This window comes from Eutrigla gurnardus (genome assembly GCF_963514095.1).
Source record: "Eutrigla gurnardus genome assembly, chromosome: 20".
Lineage (NCBI taxonomy): Eukaryota > Metazoa > Chordata > Actinopteri > Perciformes > Triglidae > Eutrigla > Eutrigla gurnardus.
In genome coordinates, this window is record NC_139931.1 from 1,206,327 (window position 1) to 1,217,295 (window position 10,969).

A 10,969-nucleotide genomic window follows, 5' to 3' on the forward strand; every position below is an offset into this window, starting at 1 on the left:
CCTGAGAGTAAAGCTACCGCAAACTAAACACGAGAGAAACGCCTCAAAGGAAGATGGAAAACATCTAAAATCACCTCATTTTGAAAAAGCAACAGACATCCATCCCAGAAGTCACGTGACTTACTTCTGCCTGGATTAAACCGGCGAGATATGACATGATGGTTGGTGCTGGTAGGTGGATAGCATTAGGCTAAGTCCTCCTGCTAAGCTAACAGGATGCTAGCTGTAGCTTCATATTTACCTCACAGATAAAAGAGTTCCATCAATCAATCAAAGAAAAAAAAGAAAAACGCATTGCCAAAATGTCAGTATTGTCCTTCTTTTCCAATGTGAAGACACTAGAATGAGTTTGGATGTGGAATGAGGAAACACACTCTCACTAAGACTGAACAGGTGGTTGAAATGAACCCAGTTTAACTTTTGGGATTACAAAAATCCAGAACTAATCTGGACTTTAAAATGTGTTTGTGAAAGCCGGTGTCTTAAATTCCCTTCATTCATCGGCTCTGAAACGGACCTCATCCAGTAAAGAAATGGGGGGGGGGATCCATTTATCAATCCCAGAAATCAATTTGTTTCCATTTAGGGCGCCCGGCGTGTGACGGCGTGCTGCTTTTCTAATCAGATTTCTAAAAGCAGGACCGCGACAGGTGGGCAGACAGAAAAGAGATTAATATAACAATAATCACCTGCTGGCTGGAGGCGGGTTTTGGGTTAAATAGATATGTAACCCCGAAACTGAGCTCTCAAAATATGAATGTGACACATTTATTCGGCCTCATGCAGAACAGTGAGATGTTTCATGATAACTTCTGTCTGAAAGAGATGACTCACTCTGGGTGGGCTCGTCTCCATGACAACACTAACAAGCTAATCATGAAAGTTCAGGTCATCCTGCTGCAACCCAACTACATTTAGTTCGAAATAAAAGGCTTTAATTCTCCTCATTTCCTGATATTATTCCTAATTTACTCAGGGATTAATAAAGTAATCTGTGTGGATACTTGTTGGTGTTTCCTTTTATATTAAAACCAATTTATTGATTCCAGATTCCACTTTTTTACAACAATCATACACATTTTCTTGAGACATTTTCCTCCGAGGTCTTTTCAGTCACTAATTTCTCTCCAAAGATAAAAGTTTATTTGGATGCCGTTCGTTTTTTTTAGAAAAATAAAAACCGGTGCCGACCACTGGGGGAGTCTCCAGAGTCACAAGTTCAAATCCTAAACTCACTGCAAGCCTTTCGGTTCATCCGTCAGCCTCAAAACAATATTAACAACATTATTGTATTTGTGGGGTTTTTTTCATCAGAAAATCAAACGTTCGTCTTCGGGTCTCGTTCTTTGGATCAGAAATATGAGATATTTTGTTTTCAGATCTTCTGCACACCACTTGTTTAAAAAGGGAATGCTCACGTCCACCTTATGTTAAATAAATACAGGAAGCCGTCAGTAAAGTGGCGGGAGTGATTAAAGTTAACACCTTGGGGGCGGGGCCTGTGGGCTTTCAACGGGCCGCCGCTCCCTGAGCCTTCTTGAACTTCCTCATGTGCGCCGCGATCGAGCTGCTGATCTCCACGTTCCTTTTGTTTTGTCCAAAATAATCCACAAACTCTCCGTCTGGTCCCACCAGGTACATGATGATGGTGTGATCCACCTGGAGACGGGAAACAACAACGTTGTTCATTTGGGATCTTTGCATCGTTGAGAGGAAGAGCAGATAAAAGGTCGTGACTCACAATGTAGTCGTTGTCGTCGTCCTTCGGCCCCTGGCTGTAATAAACCCGGTACGCTCTGGAGACCTGCTCCACCTGAGCCGTGGTTCCCGTCAGGCCGATCAGCTTCGGGGAAAACTCTGAAATATACACATTATGTTAGATAAGTATTACTTCCTTAAAATATATCCTTCTTTTCCTGGCAAAACTGGGATCTTCTTTTTCTGCAAATAATTATGGCATTTATTCTAATTTTGATGTTATTATCTCATGTGCATCAGATTATGTTTAATATTTTATAAAAAGCCGAGCCGACAGAGAGCGTTTGATGCTTTTTCACAAGTCTCATCCTCCTGTTGTTGGATCGTGTTCACAGTGCTGACCTGAGGTCAGTCATTTGACTAGTTTTAAATTTCGTAAATCTTCTGCATTTGATGCTCCATCTGCTGTTTGATTTGGAGATGAAGGTCATAAATAAACCACCTGCGTTTCACAGATGTTGCACTTTGTGATTTCTTACTCTGGAGATATATTCATGACCTGCTGAATTATAAATTGCTATTTTTGGGTGAAAAGTAATTGGAAGAACGGTTTCTATACCAGTGTTAATCAGGTTTGTTTAAGTGTATATGAATGTTTTTCTGAGGAAGACAAAGCAGATTTCTCAGGTTCTCAAATGCTCTTATTGTTGAACCATCATTTATTATTAAAACAGAAAGCGGTTTATTTTTTTTTGTACCTTTCACGTATGCAGCCATGGCCTCCGGCGTGTCCCGGTCCGGATCGATGGTGATGAGGACCGGCGTCAGGTTGGGAAGAGGCTTGATTTTATCTGTTGGAAAAAACCCGAGTGAGAACGTGAGGTTTGAGGAAAAATGTAAATAAATGTTTATGATTAAAAAAGTTTTTTTTTTACCTATTTCATCCACCACCTCGATCATCTTCTCGATCTCGTCGGGGCAGATGTCGGGGCAGTGAGTGAACCCGAAGTAGAGGAGGACCCACTGGCCGAGGAAGTCCTCGCTCTTCGTGGGTTTGTTGTTGTGGTCGATGAGCGAGAACGGACCGCCGAGCGCCGGCCGGCCGATCGACTTGGTCCGCTCCTTTTCAATCCCTGCAAAAGTTCAGCAGTTTAGATTTAGATCAGAGCTCGTTACTGGTGAACGTCTTTATCACTTGATTTACACTTTGACCTTCACGTGACCTTGATGTCAAAGTAGTAAAAATACTTACGCTCTTCCTTTTCTTTCTTGAGATATTTCATCGCTCCGAGCAGAGAGCCTCCGATAGCAAATGTTATCGCTAGAGATTTCCACGTGACGGGCTTTACAGAGGAGACAACGAGAAAACAAAACAATAAAAAAAAAAATACACAGTCTCTGTAAACTATCAAATAAATCCTTTTACATGTCTTTAAAGTGTATAAATCACACAAATCTGACTTATAATGACACAAAAAGAGGCATCAAAGCCGGTTTATTCATGCATCTTCAACATAAAGACATTATTAACACTTTGTAACTCAATACTCTACCTGAGCCTTTAAGCAGAACGCATTATTTATCAGCTGATTAATAATTGATGTGATAGATGAGACTTGTGTCACTCACCCCAGACTTCTTCTTCCTGTCCCCGGATGAAGGCGGCGGAGGAATGGAGGAAAACGTTCTGTAGGAGTGTTGATGCAGCCGTTGGACAGGTCTGCAGGTGTACCACTGACTCACACTCACCTGAGGAAGCACAGGGAGGGATTCACTGCTTACGTCACAATATCTAGATTCAAAGTATGCATTATCATATGCACAGTCAAAAAACATGTTTCTCTGTGCAATAAATGTCTTAATTTGCTGTCCACAGAATGCCAAACAATGTATAAAAAAAAGTATAAAATATATAAATAACACAAAACAAAGCTATTTTAAAAAGGCAACATGTGACAAATTAATTGAAAAAACAGTGCAAATGTAAATGTAAGCCTTTAACGGTTAAAAACTTTACCTAATCCGGGTATTATGCCAAACTCCATTCAAATATGTTCTAATTTAACGTGTTGCTACATGCTGGTCAGACAGGTGGTGTAACTGGAGATGTTTAATACATAATTAAGTGTTATTCGAGTCAGACAGCTTTTTCGGTATGTGTGTTGTTAGCTGTAGGACATTTTTTTGGCTACAGTATGAAGTCTTAAAGTTTTAGCTAGGAAGCGTAGCTGCGAACTTGGCAGTGATGCGTACGCTTATTTTCCCAATTTTCTCAATGGAGTTTGGCGTTACACCTGACAGCGGACAGCTAGCTTTATGACCTACCGGGTGAATTCCCCCCGGTGACAGTCCTCGGTTCGGTCCGGTTTCTCTCCGTGAAACATCGTGCGCGAGTCTGACGGTTTGGGTCCGGGCACATTTTGGTAAGAGTCCGACGTTACCGCGAAACAGCAACCGGCATCCCAGGCCGTGACACAAAACACTCAGAGCCATGTTTGTTTCCTTGACAGAGCCGCCGCCGTGACGAGGAAGCGGTTACAGGTTCATAAAAACGTGATACGAGTGAAGGAGAAACGCCGCATACAAAACTACTGGTCTCAAGTCAGTTCTACACATTGGCGTTAACGTTATAATGGATGATTCGAAACTGAAAGGCTGCTCGCAGATCAGTGTCCGGGTAGTCCTTATCAAACACAGGAAGTGACGTAAATTACATCTTCTTCTATCACTCCTTCAGCAACCGTGCTCTCTGCTGCCCTCTGGAGGACGCCGCGAAATCATGTTCAAAAGGACAAAAATATAATTTACAATTCACTTTGTTTTTTTTATATATTTTATATTATTTACACATTTTACTTCACTTGACAGAATATTAATGCAAAAATAAATCATGGACAAATCAAACTTTGATATAAAAAAATAAAAAAATTCTGTGGGTAAACTTTGGTTGAAGAATTAACATTTTCTTTCTTTAAGTGACACTTTTTATTGCACCTCAGCTGTCCTGAGTTTTTATTGAATTACACTGCTGAAGCCGCATTCGTGCTCTTGGATTTTCAGTAAAAAAAAACATAACAAAAGTAATATTTAGTTAGCAAAAAAGAATGTGATGTCTAAATAGCGGTTTTACAATGTGAAGGCCAGTTTGATCTCAGCTCCTTATTGATGTAGTAGTAAATCCAGGCCACAAAGGGGAAGACTGTGATGGAGACAGCTGTTGAGACTCGGAGCATCCCGACTGGAGCCCTGACAAGAGAAGAGTGGATGAAAAAAATCACACTGGAAATCAAAAATATTTTTTATAGACACAAATTAAGATCAGTGCTTTTTAGATATAGATTTGAAATATGTGGTTTCAACTTAATTTTACCTTCCAGAGTGGCGACACAGGAGAAGCCAAACAACCATCAGCATGAGGCCAGAAAATTCTCTAAAAGAAGGAACATTTGGTTAGTGATCGTGCTTTTAATTTGCCCCACAAATTATTTTAATACATATAAACTTGGGCTTTCCTGTTGCCTTTAATTTCTTGTAATTACTTTTAAAGAGCCTATTCTGAATATCTATTATTTCTGGAGGGCTTAAATCTAATAAGACAAACCAATAAAATAAACATTGAAATTATAATACCTTCTATTCCACAAATGATCATGATTAGATTATCCTAAAAGAGTTACAGAGAGAGTTCACAGAATAACCTTTAATTTAGCCAATAAGAAGTGAAAAGCAGAGGGTCTGAGCCAGCCAGGTGTGAGTCTACCTGCCCTCCTCCTGCTGGAAGATCTCCGTGATTCGCTCTCGGTAAAGTCTCCATCCCAACATTGCAACGACGGCGCTGGAAACCAGCACGCAGAGATCAGCAACACGCCTCCAGGCCAAAGTCTCTGCAAAGAAGAAATCAATCAATTATATCAATTAGAAATAAAAAAGGTTGAGCTGCTGCACAGTCACAATACAGCCACTTGATGGCGCTATCGGCACTGGGAGAGGGAGAAAAGAATCCATTAAAATTCAACAATCTGGGAAGTGTGGAAAACAGGAAACATGCAACTTGGTTCGAGGCTATTTATTATTCACAGATCCAGAGTCAGATTCATCTACCTGTCACGTGGGGCTTCAAGCCAATACATGCACACAGCACTGCAGGGACTCCATAACCAACCTGCAACATAAACGTGGTGTAAAAGAAATCATCACAAAAATCATATGTTTACGTATAAACGGAATACGTGTTATCTTACCATCCACAACCCCGCGTCTGGGTCGTTGATCTGAAAGGGAAAACACTATTATGTTTGGTGTTATTATGTTGGAATAACGTGAGATAATAACGCGAAGGCTTACCTGCACGTACGACGCGAGGGCGAAGAATAAAGACATGAAACAGTTGCAGATTCGCCAAACGACAGAGAGACCGCTAACTTCACCCATTGTTGTGTGTCTAACCTTTCACCTCCCCGCCCGGGCCGGCGGGACGTTAGGTGACAGTAAAGCAAGCGTCCCTCGTTTGACATCAACCACGACTTCTGCACGGCGACCTGAAGGTGTTTGGATGTATTAACACTATTCCTGTTCCTTTCTTACTCGTGAGTTTTTGAACCAGCAGACGATTTATTTATTTATTTTTAAGGCGGATGTCAGCACGTAGTGTCAGGGCTACATCCGGGGACTCGCTGCTATCATCAAAATATGTTTTTTTCATAATTTTCTCTGACATAATTATCTCCCAATGTGGAAAAAAGGATCCCCAACAGTCTGGTCTCTTTGACGTAACCACGGTTTCCGCCCTGGCTGCTCCGTTCAGCAGAACGAGCACACGATCTCAAAGCCCGCAGTGACGTCAAGTTATCCACACGCCAAAGATACGACTTCCGTTATTTCTTTACAAAATAAACTAATCATTGCTGTACATTATAAATGGTGCATGGCACACGTGATTCTTTTTTTTACTTCTGCAAAATGTGTTTTAATTTGAAATTAAAAACTATTTATTTTATTTATTATTAAAATGTGTTGTGTAGAACGCTAGCTGCAGTGTTACACAATGTATATATAATATATGGTGAAACTCCACCATTATTATTCTTTTTTATTTGTCTTTTTTATGATTAACCTCATATATTATATACGATTATTGGTGAAATATTGTCATTTTTACTTCACTGCATTTATTTGACAACATAGGTCAGTAGTTACTTACCGGTAGTCATATTATGAATACAAAATAGGATCAACAAATAATATATAACATGTTATGATACAGAGCATGATAGAAGTTGATTAAAATGAGCTCAACGTTTACCACCAGGAACATTTAAAGCTACACATCCATGTATTTATTAATAATCATAATCCAACAATGTGATTAAATGGGCCTTTCTGTACAATACGTACTTTTGCTTTTGGTTCTTTAATCAGAATCCGTGTCAGCTTTATTATTTGACACAGACATGCTTTCACTCTCAAATGAAACACTGTAAGATTGCTACTTCTCCTGCAGTAAAACTAAAATAACTCAATATTCCCTAAAATACACTTTCTTGGGTTTTATTTTGAAATTAGCTCTACGTAACATCCGGCTTCGTCTCGGCTAACCATCGCTAGCTTTGCCGTTAGCTCTGGGCCGCTGTGGGTGTTGACATGTCAGTGTCACTTTGGTCAGCTGATTGCGGGTCTTCAAGCTTCTCGGCTAGCACTGCCTAGCCAGCTTAGTTAGCCTAGCCTAGCTGGATGCTTGTTTTTTGTTAACGTTACGACAGTTAGCTTTTTAATAACGTAGCCCAACGCATAAAAAAACAAACAAAAAAACGCGATCATTTAACGTATTTTCAAAACTCTCCTCCAGCAGTCGGCCACCGGATCGTTTTTTATTTTTTCTATTTGCCGGAGCCGAAGTTTGCCGTTATTAGCGAGGGAGGGTCGGGCTGGTGGTTGTGGCCGGGGTTAGGGACGGGTGTAGCAGAAGTTGTGCTCTCTCCTCTCCGTGTAATCTGCATTGCAGCCCGGCGCTGCTGATGGAATTCAAACACACAACAATGGCGACTCCCGGTTCTAACAACTCAACGACTGCTAGCAGCCACAACAACAGCGGCAGCAGCGGCAACGCGGTGGGCTCCGGGCCGCACCACCACCAGTCCCAGTCCCAGCACATCACCACGATGAGCAGCATGCAGGGTAAGTGTAGGTGACGTTCCCAAAAAACACCCATCAGTGTAGCTCCACATTCCGCTGCAGTGAAGGTTAATGCTAGCTGCGGCTAGCCGTGGGAGGCTACTCCCAGGGCTGAACAAATATTCCCAAGGGAACGGACCGGTGTTTTATTTCCACCTCCCCCCCCCCCAGAGGAACGTTATGATTGGCATTAATTGTAAGATTAATCATTTTCATATTCATTACGCAACATATTTAATGTCCTTGCTACCATTTTGACATCTTGTCGCGTTACGTTCTGTTCCCCCTCGTTTGAGGGAGAATTTCGCCAAACTCCGTTAAAAAAACCTATAATTATACATCGCAACTGTAATAACATAAGTAATATTAGCCATCTGTACAAAAAAATGTTGTGAAATCGTGCAAACGGCGATGAAGCACAATTCCGCATAGGTGTGATCAGTGTGTCATCGCGTGTTTTGTATTGCAGCTCCCTTCTGACAGTCATGGCAGTCTGCTGTTCCCTGAATCAAGTCCTAACCCGTCTTCCATGCAACATACAGTGGGGTTGCACGGTCTGTGATGTCGGTGTTAAATACGCCGAACTGATCACAGACACCTTCACAATTGAGGAATGACGTCGACTCCGTGTTGCATTGCGCGCGTGCGTTTGGCACCGTGCAGAAATCCATTCAATCGATCGTGACGCTTGATGGGTTTCTCGTCCTGTTCGTCACAACAACACTGTGACGCAGCAGCTGTGAAACCTGAAGCTGCCTCTCTCGTTTCCAACGCAACCAAACGCTGTGTGTGCAGTTTTTTTTTTTTGTACAAACAATGTCTTGTTTTAACTTTCAGAGTCCAACACCTGCTGGAGATGTCAGAGCGAAACAGGTAGATACACACTGACTTACTGACTGATTCAAACTGGTTATATAAACATAAGGGAGATAAATGGCATTAAAAGGTAGAATAACAATCCTGGATGATGATGTTGAACATTAATTAATTGGGTTTATTATTGATATGCATGTTGATGTTATATCCCCATATAAAGAAGCAGATGTAATGAATTTAAATCCAGGCTTTAATTAGATTTTATTGACGTTCTAATTATACTGTGTTGTTTAATCCTGTGCTTTTATTCACATTTCTCTGACCAAATTTCACTTTTTTGACTTTACCGCTGCTAACTAATGATTCCTAACTCCCGACATGATCCTGACTGATGGTGAGCTGTCCCAAGAAAATGTTTATTAAACTGTCATGTGTCTTTTTTTTTTTTTGTACGATGGTGATCCATACTCCCTTTGTTTTTGTTTTCACCGTAAAACGCGCGTGCATGCTGATGCATTCCCCTCCCAGATGATGCATTTAAACATAGATTGAAGCGAGGCCACTTCCTGTGACGGTTTTGTCGACCCCCGAAGCTGCAGGTTTTGTTGGGGAGGAACGGTGACACCCGTCTTTATCGCAGCAGGAGGGAGATTTGATTAGATTTTTTTGCAGACGGGGCGGTAACATTTTGCGTCCGACTAACAAAGACGAAGGTGAAACATGTGAAGGAAAAATAAAAGCTGTCTTCTCGCCTCTAGGGTTTCAGATAAACCTGTCTGGAGCTCCCCCAAGTAAGCCAAACCTCTTTTTTGCTTCAGCACCAACAGTTCTCATCCCTTTGTTTCCGCCTGACGGTCTGGTATGGGGGAGTCTGTCCTGCTGTTCTCCACTAATCCACGTCGAGACCTCTGATGGGGTCCACGTAGGCTTGTGCCGGTCGCTAGTAGCTCAGACATCTGCACTTATGGATTTTTTAAAAATTAGATGTACAAAGAAGTGACTACATTTAAACTACTGCTGCTGCAGGATTAATGTTCTGCCTAAACGGAGCAGTTAATGAAGAATCCCAAAAACAACAGTGTGTTCTCATCGGCACAAGCCTAATATTCAGAGCTTCCATTGATGTTTAAAGATCCTCTCAGCTGATTTTTTTACCCTTCTGTCCTCCCTCAGTGTGCTAGACGAGCCCTCCCAACTAAAGAACCTCTTTTTCATTAATTAATCAATTAAATCCCCCAATTAAAATACTCCTGTAATGGAAGCTCTATCTTACTGGTTTTTCAGTGTGAGACTAACAAGCAGAACGTAGTGCCTGAAGTGTTGTTGTCACGTTACCTTTTTGTTTTTCAACCGGTTTGTCTTTTTTGGGGGTTTTACTGGCATGGGTGCACCTCAGCACAGCGCCTGCTTGTCGAGACAAGGCCGAACACACGCCACGGTTGTCATTTCAAGAGTGTTTTTGCATTCGAGACGATTGGAATTCAAGCACTCGCATTCTTGTGGTGTTTTTTTGGGGGCGGCGCTTTTCTTTCCGATTTAAGGTGAAATCAAAGCAGTCGGCCTTGAGGAGCATGTCGTATGTTAGTGTTTTCTGGAGTGTGTGTTGGTGTGTGTGTGGAATGGATGTGTTTGGGTTTTTTTTAGCAGCATGCTACGTTTCCGTCTCTGCATCAAATGTAGGATTTTTAGATACACGACTGGAAAAGGGTTGTTTAGCAGAGGTTTGTTGTGATAGAGGATCGCCCACTCTCAGTATCAGGACAGTCCAAACACAAGAGCAAATATTGTTTTGCAACTCTTATTTTGAAAGCCGCTACTTCTCGAATGCTGAGTCATGTAAAGCAGCAGATACATAAGTACTAAAAGTGTTAAGAAATCTCATGAAAAAGACCAAAACTTTGACCCATGAAGACGTAAATCTCACAAATGTAAAGTGTCATTAAAAGAAGGTGCATTTGTTGGGGGACTACTTTCAGCGGCGGATGAATCCACATTTGGTGCTTTAGTGAGCATACTCAGTATAAGATATAGTCTGTTGGTTTTGGTCTTTTCATGAGATCTGTTGATAATAATAATAATAATAAAGACTCAGAGGTCATGTTTCTGGAATGCGTTTTGAGAAACAGACGTTCTTATCTGTCGTTCTATGGAAAGCATGACTGAGTAAATTTGGATAAAATGTACTCGTCTCCTCCGTTAATCTCACTTCATGGTTTTGTGTTTCCACTCACTTGTCGTCCTTAAATGTGGGTGAGAGTTTGTCCTTTTGGTCTCAAGCCTCTTC

General features: G+C 41.4%; 3 protein-coding genes across 10 annotated transcripts in view; 1 reads left to right on the forward strand and 2 right to left on the reverse strand.

Annotated features, from left to right (window-relative positions):
- Nucleotides 1–978: 978 nt before the first annotated feature.
- Nucleotides 979–4,326, reverse strand: sco1 (synthesis of cytochrome C oxidase 1). Its single transcript, XM_084036897.1, has 7 exons — nucleotides 4,024–4,326; nucleotides 3,328–3,447; nucleotides 2,951–3,041; nucleotides 2,634–2,831; nucleotides 2,457–2,549; nucleotides 1,742–1,857; nucleotides 979–1,659 (listed from the first exon to the last, which is right to left on the reverse strand). The coding sequence occupies exons 1-7, from the start codon at nucleotides 4,189–4,191 to the stop codon at nucleotides 1,510–1,512; spliced, it is 936 nt and encodes a 311-aa protein (XP_083893023.1). The 5' UTR covers nucleotides 4,192–4,326; the 3' UTR covers nucleotides 979–1,509.
- Nucleotides 4,327–4,564: 238 nt separating this feature from the next.
- tmem220 (transmembrane protein 220) lies at nucleotides 4,565–6,499 on the reverse strand. Of its 2 annotated transcripts, none has more exons than XM_084036912.1 (6): nucleotides 6,043–6,499; nucleotides 5,940–5,969; nucleotides 5,800–5,860; nucleotides 5,459–5,582; nucleotides 5,069–5,128; nucleotides 4,565–4,944 (listed from the first exon to the last, which is right to left on the reverse strand). In XM_084036912.1, exons 1-6 carry the CDS (start codon nucleotides 6,127–6,129, stop codon nucleotides 4,812–4,814), a joined length of 495 nt encoding a protein of 164 aa, XP_083893038.1. In that variant the 5' UTR covers nucleotides 6,130–6,499; the 3' UTR covers nucleotides 4,565–4,811. The 2 variants fall into 2 exon arrangements, with proteins under 2 accessions (XP_083893038.1, XP_083893037.1); XM_084036911.1 differs by having other exon boundaries at nucleotides 5,940–5,984.
- An 851-nt stretch (nucleotides 6,500–7,350) lies between these two features.
- map2k4a (mitogen-activated protein kinase kinase 4a) overlaps nucleotides 7,351–10,969 on the forward strand; it is a 9,373-nt gene continuing 5,754 nt past the window's right edge. For 2 of the 7 annotated variants that reach the window (XM_084036721.1, XM_084036723.1), the window contains exons 1-2: nucleotides 7,351–7,872; nucleotides 8,707–8,742. In XM_084036721.1, coding sequence (XP_083892847.1) covers nucleotides 7,713–7,872; nucleotides 8,707–8,742 — 196 coding nt within the window. In that variant the 5' untranslated portion in view covers nucleotides 7,351–7,712. Of the gene's footprint in view, nucleotides 7,873–8,706; nucleotides 8,743–9,443; nucleotides 9,477–10,969 lie in introns of all 7 variants that reach the window. The other 5 variants (XM_084036719.1, XM_084036720.1, XM_084036724.1 and 2 more) reach the window with 5 other exon arrangements.

Bases quoted from the DNA above. Each gene is read 5' to 3' on its own strand.
- tmem220 (XM_084036911.1), bottom strand. From the start codon at position 6,129: ATGGGTGAAGTTAGCGGTCTCTCTGTCGTTTGGCGAATCTGCAACTGT. The intron at 5,861-5,939 runs GTAAGATAACAC...TTTATGTTGCAG, and splicing joins CAGACGCGGGGTTGTGGATG to GTTGGTTATGGAGTCCCTGC. The intron at 5,129-5,458 runs GTAGACTCACAC...TCCTTCTTTTAG, and splicing joins TTCCAGCAGGAGGAGGGCAG to AGAATTTTCTGGCCTCATGC.
- sco1 (XM_084036897.1), bottom strand. From the start codon at position 4,191: ATGGCTCTGAGTGTTTTGTGTCACGGCCTGGGATGCCGGTTGCTGTTT. The intron at 2,832-2,950 runs GTAAGTATTTTT...GAACTTTTGCAG, and splicing joins CAAGAAAGAAAAGGAAGAGC to GGATTGAAAAGGAGCGGACC. The intron at 2,550-2,633 runs GTAAAAAAAAAA...TTTTTCCAACAG, and splicing joins CGAGGTGGTGGATGAAATAG to ATAAAATCAAGCCTCTTCCC.